Source organism: Diplodia seriata (assembly GCF_021436955.1).
Source record: "Diplodia seriata strain FDS-637 chromosome Unknown scaffold_4, whole genome shotgun sequence".
NCBI lineage: Eukaryota > Fungi > Ascomycota > Dothideomycetes > Botryosphaeriales > Botryosphaeriaceae > Diplodia > Diplodia seriata.
In genome coordinates, this window is record NW_027117311.1 from 1,223,070 (window position 1) to 1,235,664 (window position 12,595).

Consider the following 12,595-nt stretch of genomic DNA (forward strand, 5'->3'; position numbering starts at 1 on the left):
AATTTTTCATGGGAGGGGTTGTTCCAGTACTCACACGCCCAGTAGGCTCTACATGTTGCATTTGTTTGGAGGAGTACGCGTACAGTCCCGAAAATCCGGTGGCTTTTGCGACATGCGGACACATCTTCGGTTCGAGATGCGTCGCCCAACTTCGCGGCGGCCACTGCCCTTTGTGCCGCGCCGTTCTCTGGGAGGATCCGTCATATCCTTCCGATTCAGACGAGGACGACTTCTCCGAGGACGATGAATATTCCCAGGAAAGCGATTACGACAGCTACGGCGAAGATGACGAAGATGACGATGACGTCAACGACTATGATGAGTATTACGACGACTACGGGTATGACTACGATGAAGGCGAGACCCCCGACGACAGCGACATCGGAATGCCCGACATTGAGAGCCTCAGCATCGACGACCCCGGTTTCGACCCCGCCGCCGCCGACCCGCGCCTCTGCAACAGGTGCCAGGCTTCGGAGCGGCCTGTGCCGATCGACATGGTGTGGTGCATGGAGTTCATCCAGACCGAGCTCGACAACGACGCGCAGCGCGCGGAAGACGCGATGGAGGTGACGGTCCGTAGACTGCCGATGGTTTGGGCGTGGCGGGATTTCATGAGCTACTGCGGCGTCGAGGGCGTGCTGACGCCCGCGGTCAGGCAACAGACGGGGCTGGGAGACGAGAGGGCGGCGGCACAGACGCTGGCGCTGGTGGAGCGCGAGGCATTGCCGGCGATCGAGGCGTGGATGGCGCGGCGGGAGGGGCGGGTGTGGGAGGCGCGGGCGTTGAGGCAGGCGTGGGTGGCCGAGGGTGCTGGGAGGCTGGGGCCCGAGGTGGTGGAGTGTTTGTGGCTGCTGAGTGGGATCGTGCTGGCGTGGAGGTTGGGGAGGGAGATTGATATGTTTGCGGAGTCGCTGTGATGATGGCGGGGCGTGGGAGATTGGTAAGTAGAGGGTAGTCTTGGTCACCCCATGTTGTGAGTGAGAAGAGTCGTACTTTGCAAGCATTATCATATCATATCCTATATACACATCGCATGTCTCCTGTACAAGAAAAAAAGAATCTAGTCCTGTCACTTCCCCCAACTTCCCCACTGCCGTCTAATTACTGCTCATCACCCTACACAATCGTGACATCCCTCTTCCCTCCGCTTTCGAACCATGTCCTACACGTCGGGTTTCCGACGAAATACCCCACGCGCTCGAACTCGTCGCCGTTCAGCGCCAGCGCCAGCCCCCACGCCGTCTCGATGTCGACCATGACGTCGTCCTCGGCCGGCGTGCGCGTGAAGCAGCGCGCCAGCAGCAAGCACCAGTACACGCCCTGCGAGCTCCGCCGGGACGCCGACGACGACGACGACAGCGACGACGCGGCCGACAAGCGGTTCATCGCGGCCAGCCTGCTCGCCTCGACGCGCTCGTCCTCGCCCTCGCCGTCCATCATGGGCGGCGGCACGTCCAGGTAGATGGTGCCGTACGCGCCCTGCAGCGTCTCCTCGCCGGGCACGGCGGCGACGGCGAAGGGGGTGCGCGGACTGAGCAGGCTGGGCACGTTGGGCCGCATGAAGCCGTGCAGCGTCAGCGAGCCGCCGGCGACGGGGCCGCAGGGGGCGGCGTCGGGGCGCGCGGGCTGGACGGCCGCGTGCACGACGTCGACGACGGGCTCGTACCAGGAGCACGAGTCGGCGTGGAAGGCGATGGCGGCGTCGACGCTCATCCACGACCACGAGGGGGCGCGGTAGCGCGGCGGGCGGCGGGCCATGGCCGTGAGCGACGACGAGTAGGGCGGGAAGAAGGGGACGTCGTCGGCGCTGGTGTTGCTCTCGAGCAGCGGCGGCAGCGAGGGCGACGACGAGGTGGAGACGACCCAGGACAGCTCGCTGAGGAGGTGCTTGCGCCACAGGCCGGCCAAGTACGTGTCCTCCATGGCGTCGCGGAAGTAGGTCGCAATCCCCGATAGCGCGGGGAGCTTGTCCATCGGATCCGACAGCAGACGCGCCGTATAGTCGTGGACGACGTATTTCCACGTGCGGAAGAGCCTCGGCAGTCGCTCTGACTGCTGTGCGAACATGCTGTGTGGCGAGTGGGTCGACAGTCGAGGTTGGTGGATGCGGCCTTTGGGTGAGAGCCGGATGGTGGTGAGGCCTGCGGCGGCGCAGTATCCGTTCCAGTCCAGGGGGTTGTTGCTGTTGTTATTGTGGCGATGGTGCCGGCTGCTGCTGCAATCGCGTGCTTTCTCGCCCGCTGTGCATCGCCATACGGTCAGTTCGCGGCCGTAGATGAGCAGGCGGGGGGATAGCACGATTTCCTGCAGTGCCCAGGCGCGCTCGTGAAGCGGTTCCCGCGCCGGCTGCTCGACGAGCCGCTGCTTGCGCGGCAGTAGCAACATGTTGCCGACCGGGCCACCGGCCGTCTGGACGGGGAGCTTGACGAGCGGGTCGCGCGAGCGCTCGGCGTGGAAGAAACCGTCATGGCAGGAGCGGGAGCGTGCTGCAACGATGGTGATGTGCGAGTTCTGGAAGATCTGCTGCATGCGCGCCATTTCATGCTCCTTGTCGTCGACGTTGTCCTGCATGATGCACAGCGAGTCGACCCAGAGATATCTCAGCCCTAGCGCTCTGGTCGTCTTGACTGCATCCTGAAGCGTCTGCGGGAGCCTGGCAACTTCGATGCCGGCCATGTGCTCCGCTATTGTTTCCACCGACGTTACGACTGGCTGAGGTCCTCCCCAGCAGTAGCTGAGTGTGGCATAGGGCTCCGGCTCGATGCCTTCCGAGTCGACCAGGCGTATCACGCCAGCAGACCCGTACACATCAAGCACCCTAGATGGGAGGGCACGCCTCTTCCGCACGCAAGACAGATGTCCATTGTCGCACCAGTCCAGCCAGCTCTTGACCGTTGCGAGCTCTTCCGGTGTCCCCCGATTTGCGTCTAAGCTGCAGACAGGAAGTGAGAAGGCATCGCCGTCTCCCACTTCTCCAGCGACTTGCTGCGGGTCCGCTAATGGGTCACCTTTTAATCCGTTAGCACGACATCAAATGCCTCATCAACTTCACTAGACTAAGAGTCAGCTGCAATACTCACCATATTCTGTTGCAACGTCGAACAGCAAGGTGCCCGGAAACAGGGTGCCCAGCCTCCTCACCCTCAGTACAGGCACCAGTGGCGGCTGCTGTGAGCTCTCATCTTGCTGGTCATCCATCACTCCGCCCGGCCACGACGGGAACCTGTAGTGATCCCGCGCAACTGGACTCCCCGGGCCGCTGCCGCCCTCGGTCTCGAAGGAGAACTCAAAATGAACAACCACATCATCCACGCTCCTTCTCTTGTCAGCGGCACCAATGGCACCGACCCCTTGATCCGCCAAGACAGCAATGTTGGCATCCCAGCTCTTCTTCAAGTTGCTCCGCCGCTTCTCCCCCGTGACGACCGAATCGAGAAGCACCTGGCAGAGGCCGCACCTTTGTTCCGCTGACGCCTCAAGCGAGCCGCGACGGCGCGAGTAGACAAGGCCCGGTCGACCATGCTGGGGATGGCTACACAGCAGGGACCATGGAGAGTCGGGGTGGTCGTCCTTTGGGATCGACTGCTGTGGCGTCGTGAATACATCAATGCAGCGTTGGCATGGTGTTGCGGATGGAGGTGGCGCGACAGCCGCAGCTGCAGCATCGGCGGGAATAAGAGGAGGGAAAGAGCGTCGTGCGGAAGGTGCCGGCGATGCGGCGGTGTCCAGATCATACATGAAGGGCGCCATATCCCAGGCCCTAGAGCCCCGAACTTTGTCTCCTTTCGCACTCTCACGCTCCCCACTCAACACCACAACGTCTTTCTTCGAACCCGGAGGGTTTTTCTTCAAGATTCAGGGAGGCCGAAACCTTTAGGGTGTTCACCGAGCGCCCAGAAGGTACAATCGGACCGATGGGAGCGTAGCACGCAAACACAGCCTTCCTCCCAAGAAAAAAAAAGCTGGCACAGGCGGGCTGGCCTTCAGGCGTATCGTTCAGAGAGCGCGCGCGAGGTCCGACAGGGTTTGTCCCGGGGTGGATGCGACAGCATGGGGCATTCGGGCACGGTTGACATCTGCTTGCCTGTGGGTAGAGTCCCAGGATAAGGGGACGACGACGAAGGAATGGAAGGGAGACCCGGGTAGCAGGCTAACAATCTGTGGGGTGGAAGCTTATGGGGACAAGTCATCATTCCTTCGAGAAGAGATGGCCTCTGCTTCTAGCTGCATGATTATTGACGAGAGGCGGTGACTGGAAACGCCCGGGACCCGCAGCGGTGAAAGATCGGCGCGACGAGACACACCACACGCTTACTCGTGTGATTCGTCCTTTGCCTGTCCCTATTCTTGCTGTGCTTCCTCTCATTCGTCCGTTTTTCATTCTTCGCTGGTCCCCTGCGGCTCGTGAATACGGGTGCCTGCAGCGTAGGCAGCCACTCGCAAATCCGGACCCACGACCCGAGAAACACAATAGTGCATTAGAATGTCTCACTCCGGAGCCTCGACTCTGCTCGCACCGTAGGAAACGGAGCGCGATTCTCAGGGGGGCGCGATGGTGGAGCGCAAAATCCTTAGCACAAAAAAAAATCAATAGCCGGCAGGCTCGGAGAAATGTTGGCGCCGGGCTTGAAGCCACAGGCAGCATTGCTTTGATGAGTAGTGGGAGCATGACCGAAACATCAAGTAGTCCACGGAGTCCATAGATAAGGTTGACATCCGAAACTTGTTGAAATCATTTCTTCTCTACATCTTTTCTTTTCTTCAGGTCGTGTTGTACCAAACATAACGTCTTCCCAAGTGCCGTTGACTTTTTTTTTTTTCCTTTTCCTCTTTCCTTCCTGTGCCTCACATGTTTTCGAAGAAGAACGTCGGTGCTCCAGGCACCGCAGACTCGGCGCTCGGCGGGAGGTTTTCTCTGGTCTCACCTTCACCAAAGAGGACCTTACCGGCCTTCTCACCCTCCTTGACGCCCACAATCTCGACGATCTTTAGCTTGGTTACTTGTTGCTTCAGGCCCGGCACCATCTCCTTGAGCGTCGCGATCTCATCGAATGGAAGACGGCGGTCAAAGATCTCGGCCGCCTTTTCGCCACCGTCAAGGCGCTTCTTCAGTCCCTGGATGAAAGGCATGGCCTTCTTCATGTCGGGCTTGGCAACTTCCTTGGTAATAACCTTGACATCCACAAGGCCGAGCTCCTCAAACTTCTGGCGGACAAGGTCGAGGTATTTATCTTGCCAAACCGGGAACGCCTCGGCAGCGAAAATGGTGAGCTTCTTGTCCTGCTTGGGATCAAACGCGACATTCTTGCCCTTGGCAAGCTTCTTGACCTGTTGGCCTTCGGCCGACGTGATGTTCGAGGTCGTGTTGCGCACATACTCGCGCGCAGCGGTAAGAGCCGGGTCAGGCGAAGCCACCGTCGGGTAAAGTGCGTTCTGAATGGTCTCGGGCTTCTTGAGGACCTCAAGCCACATGTACTCGGCCCAGTGGGGAGCAACGGGCGTGAGAAGAAGGGCCTGGAGCTCAATGAACCGCTTGGCGAGATCGGCGTGCATGCCAATGCCAGCAGCCTTCGTGACCTCGCGATAGAAATCACGAGCGGCAGTGAAGTCGTAGAAACCGGACTTGAGAGCGAGCTTGTAGGAGGTGCTAGTTGATCAACGTTAGTGATGTCTCCGCTTGTCGGGACGGATAAACTTACTTCTCGTAGTGCTCCCTCGTCTCAATGACCAAGCTGTTGAGCTCGTTCTCAAACGTTCTGTCCCAGAGATGCTTCTCACCGGTGCGCTGGATGATATCGACGTTCTTGATCTTGCCGCTGTCACGAGTCTCCTTGTACTGCGCCTCGCCTTCGACAACGTGGGCCTCGTTGACCATCTCCTCACACCACTTCCTGAGCTCGAAAAGCTTGAGGATAATGGCGTTGGCGACAGCCTCTTCAAAGTTGGCATCTTCGATTCCATCACCGGCGTCGGCAAGAGCCACTCTGGTCGCGTCGGCACCATACTTCTTCACGGCATCGCCAAGGGTCAGGAAGTTGCCAGTGCTCTTACTCATCTTCTCGCCGTTGAGCATAAGGTGGCCGTTGACACGGAAACCTTGCGGCCAGTTGTTCTGGGGGAAGAGAGCGGTGTGGATGTAAAGACAGAAAGTAAGATGGTTCTGGATCAGGTCCTTGCCCGAGACACGGAGATCAAGAGGGTACCAGTACTCGAATTCTCTCCGCATGGCCTCGAGATCCTCCTTGAGAATGTCGGTCTTGACATCCGCAGTGCGGCAGAAGAGGTAATCCCAGACCTCGTCGGTCATCTGCTCGGGCGCGATCCTTTGCTTGGAGAGACCCTGGGTCTTGCCAAAGATGTCCCCGTGCAGGTAGTGAGCAATGGTGTAGTAGCTCATGTACACGGTGCTGTCACTCAGAGACTCGACTAACTGGGTTTCGTCCCAGGGCAGCTTAGTACCCAAGCCGTACGACCTCGAGCAGGCCCACTGCGACAGCCAGCCAAGGGTCATCTTGAAAGCGTGCTGAGCCTCAGGGTAGAAAGTGTTCATGCCGTTCTCAAGGTGCTTCAGAACAGTCTCGCACCACTCACCATCGCCACCGTTCTCAGTGGTACCGTAGTTCATGTACCACTGGTCGAGGTATGCAGCAACACATTCGTCACCCGAGCGGGACATGACCATACCGTCAGGCTCACCGTAGGCGAAGGCAAAGCCCGCGTCGATCAGCTGCTTGCGGACAAGAGGCTTGGCATCCTGCACGGACTTGCCAGAGAACTCGCCATAGGTCATAGTTCCCTGGTAGAAACCCTCCTTGTAAGCCAATTCCTTGGCCTCGGCGAGCTGCTTAGCATCCTTGGGAGAGTTGATCTTCATCTTCTCAACCAGCGCCTTCGCAATGAAATCACCGTATGTAGGCGTCTTGATGATGGGAATGATCTCGAGTTCCGCCCACTCTTTTTTGATGCCGTAGTAGTCGGCCTTTTTGATCAGATCCATCGTGGTGGCATAATCATCAGGGCTATCAGAAGGCACGCAAGTAACAACACCGGTACCCTTGGTGGGCTTGACCGACTCCATGGGAAGAATCCTGACATCCTTGTGCGTGGAGAGCGGTGCGTTGACGAGAGTACCAACGACGTCTGAGCCTTGGAGGTCGACAATGTGAGGGAAAACACCCCAGTTGGGGAAGATGTTCTGGAAGGCCATGTTGCGAGCAGCACGGTGGGACAGGAAGAAGTACTCGTTGTCCGTGACCTTGAAGATGCCGTACTTGACCTTAGGGCCAACGAAACAGCAGGTCTGGCCGTACATAGTCTCAGGACGGAGAGTGGCAGGGACAAAGTAGACATTGGCGTCGCTAGGGATCTTATCACCAATGACAGACTTGGCCTGCTCAGGCCATTCGAGGACCTTCATCTTCAAAGCAGTGTACTCCTGGACTGTGACACCCTCGCCAGAGCTACGATCGTGGTCAAGACAGGCTTGACCATCCTTGGGAGAGTAGACAGTGTAGCGCTTGCCGAACTTGATCTTTCCAAGGCCCTTCAGGCGGTTCATCTGCCAGCGGACAAAGGCATCGTAGTAAGGGTTGGCATCGGTGGTAACCATGGATCTGCGCCAGTCCACACGGGCGCCAATGGAGGTCAAGTCCTCCTGGCACCTCGGAGGGAAGTACTCCAGCCAGTATTGCGGATCAGCAAACTTGTGGATCTCCTCGAGGGGGATGCCGAGGGAGAGCATAATCTGGAACTGGTACTTGGTCTTGATGGTCTTCGCGTTGGCCTTGCCCTTGGTCGCCTTGAACTTGGTGACGTCGGCCTTGGTGGTCTCCTCGGTCGGAGCCGGAACCTCGTCGGGCTTGGGTTCGGCGATGTCGTCCTCTTTGCAGCCCTCAAAGGTCTTTCCAAACAGCTCTACCTCGCGCACCAGCTTGTCGGCGCAGGCCTTGATGGGCATACCGGTGCAGTGGTAGCCCTGGGGGAACAGCGCGCGCTTGCCCTGCATACGAGCGAAGCCGGTGGCGAACTCGACCTTACTCGCGGTGAAGCTGTGGCCGGCGTGCAGGACACCATTCATGTATGGGTAGGCCATGGTGCCGAAGAACTTGGGCGCCTTGGCACGCAGGTCGTCGCCGGAGACGGAGCCGTAGGGGAACTCGGCGGTGGAGGGGGCATCCTGCTGGAAGACCTTGGATTCCTGCCATTGCTTCTGGTACTTCTTCTCGGCAGCAATGAGGGTGTCGCGCTTGTCGGTCTGCTGGGCGTCAGAGCACGAAATATATTTACGGCGGGGCGGGGCACCGCACGTTCTCGATCTTGAGGGTGTTCTTCGAGCTGGCGCTGGGGTCCAACGCCTCGAGCGTCGCTTTGGCGGCCGACATGATTGCGGAGTTCTCGCGGCGCAGATTGCGAACTGAGGCCCGGTGAACTCTAGGGCTGGGTGAGTCACGGTGGGGGGCGTGGTGGGCTGTCCATGGCGGCCGAGAAAGCGGCGGCAGATGACGCCCGGGCGGTGAGCAAGCGAGCCCGCATGCAAGGGCAGTCGCAGCCAGCCTTCAACACCATCACCACCATCGCTCCATCGTCTCGCACCCCGCCATGTTGCGCACATTGGCCCGCCGCGCCGCCGAACCCGTGCGCCCGGCTTTCGACATCAACAGCAACCCCTACAAGGCGAAGCGTCTATGGCCACCCGACTTCTCCAAGCTCCCGCCAAAGCACCAGTTCCGCCTTGAGCGCAAGTTCAGGCGCCGGTCCCAGCTCAAATGGGCTCGCCCGCGGTGGAACAAGTTTGTGAAGCTGTCGCAATGGGCAACAATAACATGTGAGGATAGACATTGTGGCTTGGGTTGGCGATGTTGCTGACGCGGGGCAGTCGTCACCGTCTATGGTGTACTCTTCATGGATTGGAGTGACGAGATCAAAGCTAAGGGCCGTTCTCAAGAAGACAACGCCCAGCCGTTCCAAGGGGTAATTGCTCCACATGATTATCCAAGTGACATGTGTGTTGACATTGTCAAGATCCGCAACTGGTATAGGCGCACCATGAACTCCATATGGTCGAAGCCTTCGCAAACAGAGCGACCTCAATCCTCCACAGCATCTTAAACCGCAACAACACTGGAATTACCCTGTGTTGAATAATATCTTTGAGCAGTCGGACGCATGGTTGAAAGAAGCTGCCACTAGAGTCGCTGCAAATTGCCAGGCGCAACAGGCCCAGTTATTGCGGCTTGCGTAGCCCGCAATTCAACCGAGTCGTGCCAGGCGCTCGTGAGAGCCATCTCATACTGCCTCATGAATCAAGAATTGGGCCTTCGCAGGGCATCACAGCCACACCATTCGATCCAAGTTTGGCCCAGTCGTTGTGCTCACGTCGGCAACCACGCGTATCCGTCGGCACCAATCCGCGCCAACTATTGATTTCGCGGTTCTGCAGTCAGCCCACTCTAATCGCGATCAGGGAGCTTGTCGCCTTCAGGGAACTGGTTTTCGTTTGGCGTCTTGCGTCGCTGGATGATTCACCTGCTGTCGTTAATACAAAAGACTCGGCATCTGAAAGTTGTGGAGGTGCAGAAATGTTCGAAGTATGCACGGTTACTGCCTTTCCGAAATATCATGTGCGTAGAAAGCCTGAGCTCTGGCTGCATGCTTTTGGAAAGAATTCCCGAGGAACCATCGGCCGAAAGCTCGGAGATTCCAACAGCTCGGAGAAATAGAATAATGCAAAGAGCAGAGAGCAAACACAGGATAGCGACCTCAATCCTACAGTCAATTTTCAGAGCTCTGGATCATGGCCTACAATTCTTGTTCAATCACGTCTCGTGAACACAGCATGTCACAGTGCAGCTAGAACCGAATTTCACCGCCAGGCTTGCCATATACGTCCCAAGTTTCGGAGACACATGCCACAGCTAGCTTCCCCACCTAAGCTGACCTGGTAATGGCTCTGATTGGTTCTCTTGCGCGCCAGCAGCGTAACTGGCCTGGCCTCCCCCGCCTTGATGTCGCTGCGTCCAAACCTTCCCGAAACGCTGAAAAGAGTCATTAAAGCCGACTTTGCCTACTCACATCATACCTGCTCTCATTCTCTCAGACCCTTCCAAAATTCCCCAGCTCAGACCACATGTCTTCGGTTCCCCGAACTCGCACTGGCTGCCAGGTAAGAAAACGATCCGCCATAATATTTTCATTGGCTGCTTGTCGCTGATGTAAGCTTGCCAGAGCTGCCGTGTAAGGTATGTGACTTCCCGACCAGCACGCCGTGTGCAACTGGTGGCTAACCTCGCGCCCTATCTAGGCACCTAAAGTGTCAGTACCCACCTTCCAGGTCTTATTGGTGGATCCAACTAATGGTGAAGAAATCTTGCAGGTGATGAACAGCGACCCTCTTGCACCCGTTGTGCAAAAAGTGGTATCGAATGTGTAAGGGGTTACAACATCCGATTCCGACATAGCCTCAACCCAAGGTAACACTGCCCCTTATCTGAGCATCCTCTTTACGCACGTCATCGGCTAGTATCCGGGCGATCCTTTCTTGTACCTCGCAGCATGACACGCCTGTACCTGGATCCTCTTTGGTGGACTGAGATGACTGACGGACCAGCAGCGTGGCCAACCTCAAGGGTTCTGGAGTTGGGAAATGTGACTACGACTTCTCCAAAACCCAGCCGTGGTGCAAGACTACGCACAACCTCAGCTATGTCGACGAAACTCCCGAACTTCGAAACATTTACGACCATGATCAAGACTCAGACAACAACATAGTCGTCACCCCCCCTGGATGGAGAGACCACGTCACCTCAGACTCAACTGAGGACATACCCGTCCGGTCGCTATCGCAGTCCGTGGCAGTACGACCATCCCCAGAGAACCGACAGAGTGTCAGCGAGGCCGGGTCTTCCCCCAAACGTCGCAAACTCGAAGTGCCGCATCGCTCAGAATCATGTCACAAATCTCCTGGTCAGGAGAGCGGTATTTTCAGCCAGCCTATCACCAGGTTGAGGTCCGAATCTCAATCGCAAGTCGCGCCATCAGACATTAGCGGTCTCCAGCTTAGTCCTCGAGATGGTTTCCCACCGCTAGAGCCTGCATCTTCTCTAGCAAGCAACTTTGCTACAGAGTTTCCCTCCATCTCAAGCACCGCCAACGCGCTATCGCATATATACTTGGACGCGCCGGTATGGCCTCTAGAGAAGAAGGAAGAAGCTGCCTTATTACGATATTTCGTCGACAATCTAGCTTCCTCGTTCGACCTCTGCGATCCGGATCGGCATTTTCAACTCGTCGTGCCACACAGAGCAGCAGTCTGCCCACCTTTGATGAACGCCATATTAGCCGTGGCAGCGAGACACTGGAGCCGGGTTGGAGAGTACGATCCATACATCGCCGAAAGATACCACTCGGAATGCTTGAAGCATCTGATCCCGATGCTTGACGAAACGGCAGCGTTGATGGACGAGAACCTGCTCGCGGCCACGGTGATACTGCGTTTCCTGGAGGAGATTGACATTCCAGTCTCTGGCGCTGAATCCCAAAGTCACCTTCTAGGGACACAGGTGTTCCTCACGGCACAAGAACGTTCGACCGTATACGGTGGGTTAAGACAGGCTGCGTTCTGGGTAGGGCTCCGACAGGAGATATACATGGCTTTTGTCAACCAGCGAACAATCATCCCGGCTCTGGAGCACTGCAACATAGATCGGACATTTGACACAGCCAGCGACTGTGTGTGGGCGAACCGGATCGTGACACACTGTGCGGACGTGCTGCGGTACTGTTTCGGTGATGGGGAGCAAACTGTGACCAACTACACCAGGCTGTTGGATTACTGCGATGGATGGTTCATGTTCAAGCCCCCGTCGTTCTCGCCCATTTTCTACCGGGTGCCTGACGGCGTGAACAACACCTTCCCGGAGATCTGGCTTCTAAGCGACGCCGTGACCACTGGGCTACAACATTACCATCTTGCAAAGATCCTTCTAACGGCACATGATCCAAAGGTGCCACGATTGGGCCCGGGGCAGAAGCATGCACTCACGAAGATGGATGTACGTTGACTCACCAGCTCGCTATGATGCCGTTGCTCACTCTCCCAACAGGATCAAATCAAGGAAGACGTGCGGGCGCTATGCGGCATGGCCAATTCAAACTCGCGCTGTCCCCCAAACTACGTGTACGAGCCGTCCCTGTTCAGATACCCGCCAAAGTACAGCCCTAGCCGGGCTAACGCATCTCTTAGAACCGCGTCCATGGCCATTGCACTCGCCGGCGAAAGGTTCACGGAACCTGCGGAACAAAAGGCTCTTATGGAGATCCTCGACGTTTGCGAGACGGTCCATGCATGGCCGACGCGAGTCGCGTGAGTGTCAAGCTCCCTTCCGTGTGAGCTCATCAGAAAGGAAGTGTGCTGAAATCCACGCAGGCAGATACAGCTGAAAGAGGCGTGGGGATGGCCCTCAGATGGCGATGACCCGCAGATAGATGCGAGCAGGGTCAGCATTGACGGGTTGGTAAATGCGCTGTCTTGATTGTCATTGTGGATTTGGAAATAACCAAGCCTGTTCAAAACCAGTTCAACACGCCATGGAAT

General features: G+C 57.4%; 4 protein-coding genes across 4 annotated transcripts; 2 read left to right on the top strand and 2 right to left on the bottom strand.

Annotated features, from left to right (window-relative positions):
- Positions 1-136: 136 nt before the first annotated feature.
- On the top strand, positions 137-920 carry SLS55_004230 (uncharacterized protein; the record flags this gene model as incomplete). Its single annotated transcript, XM_066775689.1, has 2 exons — positions 137-140; positions 220-920. The coding sequence occupies 2 exons, from the start codon at positions 137-139 to the stop codon at positions 918-920; spliced, it is 705 nt and encodes a 234-aa protein (XP_066633570.1).
- A 199-nt stretch (positions 921-1,119) lies between these two features.
- Positions 1,120-3,034, bottom strand: CDC60_1 (cytosolic leucyl tRNA synthetase; the record flags this gene model as incomplete). Its single annotated transcript, XM_066775690.1, has 2 exons — positions 1,120-2,935; positions 3,030-3,034. The coding sequence occupies 2 exons, from the start codon at positions 3,032-3,034 to the stop codon at positions 1,120-1,122; spliced, it is 1,821 nt and encodes a 606-aa protein (XP_066633571.1).
- A 1,814-nt stretch (positions 3,035-4,848) lies between these two features.
- On the bottom strand, positions 4,849-8,384 carry CDC60_2 (cytosolic leucyl tRNA synthetase; the record flags this gene model as incomplete). Its single annotated transcript, XM_066775691.1, has 3 exons — positions 4,849-5,650; positions 5,703-8,257; positions 8,310-8,384. The coding sequence occupies 3 exons, from the start codon at positions 8,382-8,384 to the stop codon at positions 4,849-4,851; spliced, it is 3,432 nt and encodes a 1,143-aa protein (XP_066633572.1).
- Positions 8,385-11,324: 2,940 nt separating this feature from the next.
- SLS55_004233 (uncharacterized protein) lies at positions 11,325-12,368 on the top strand (the record flags this gene model as incomplete). The annotated part of the gene is made up of 2 exons (XM_066775692.1): positions 11,325-12,053; positions 12,105-12,368. The coding sequence occupies 2 exons, from the start codon at positions 11,325-11,327 to the stop codon at positions 12,366-12,368; spliced, it is 993 nt and encodes a 330-aa protein (XP_066633573.1).
- Positions 12,369-12,595: the final 227 nt, after the last annotated feature.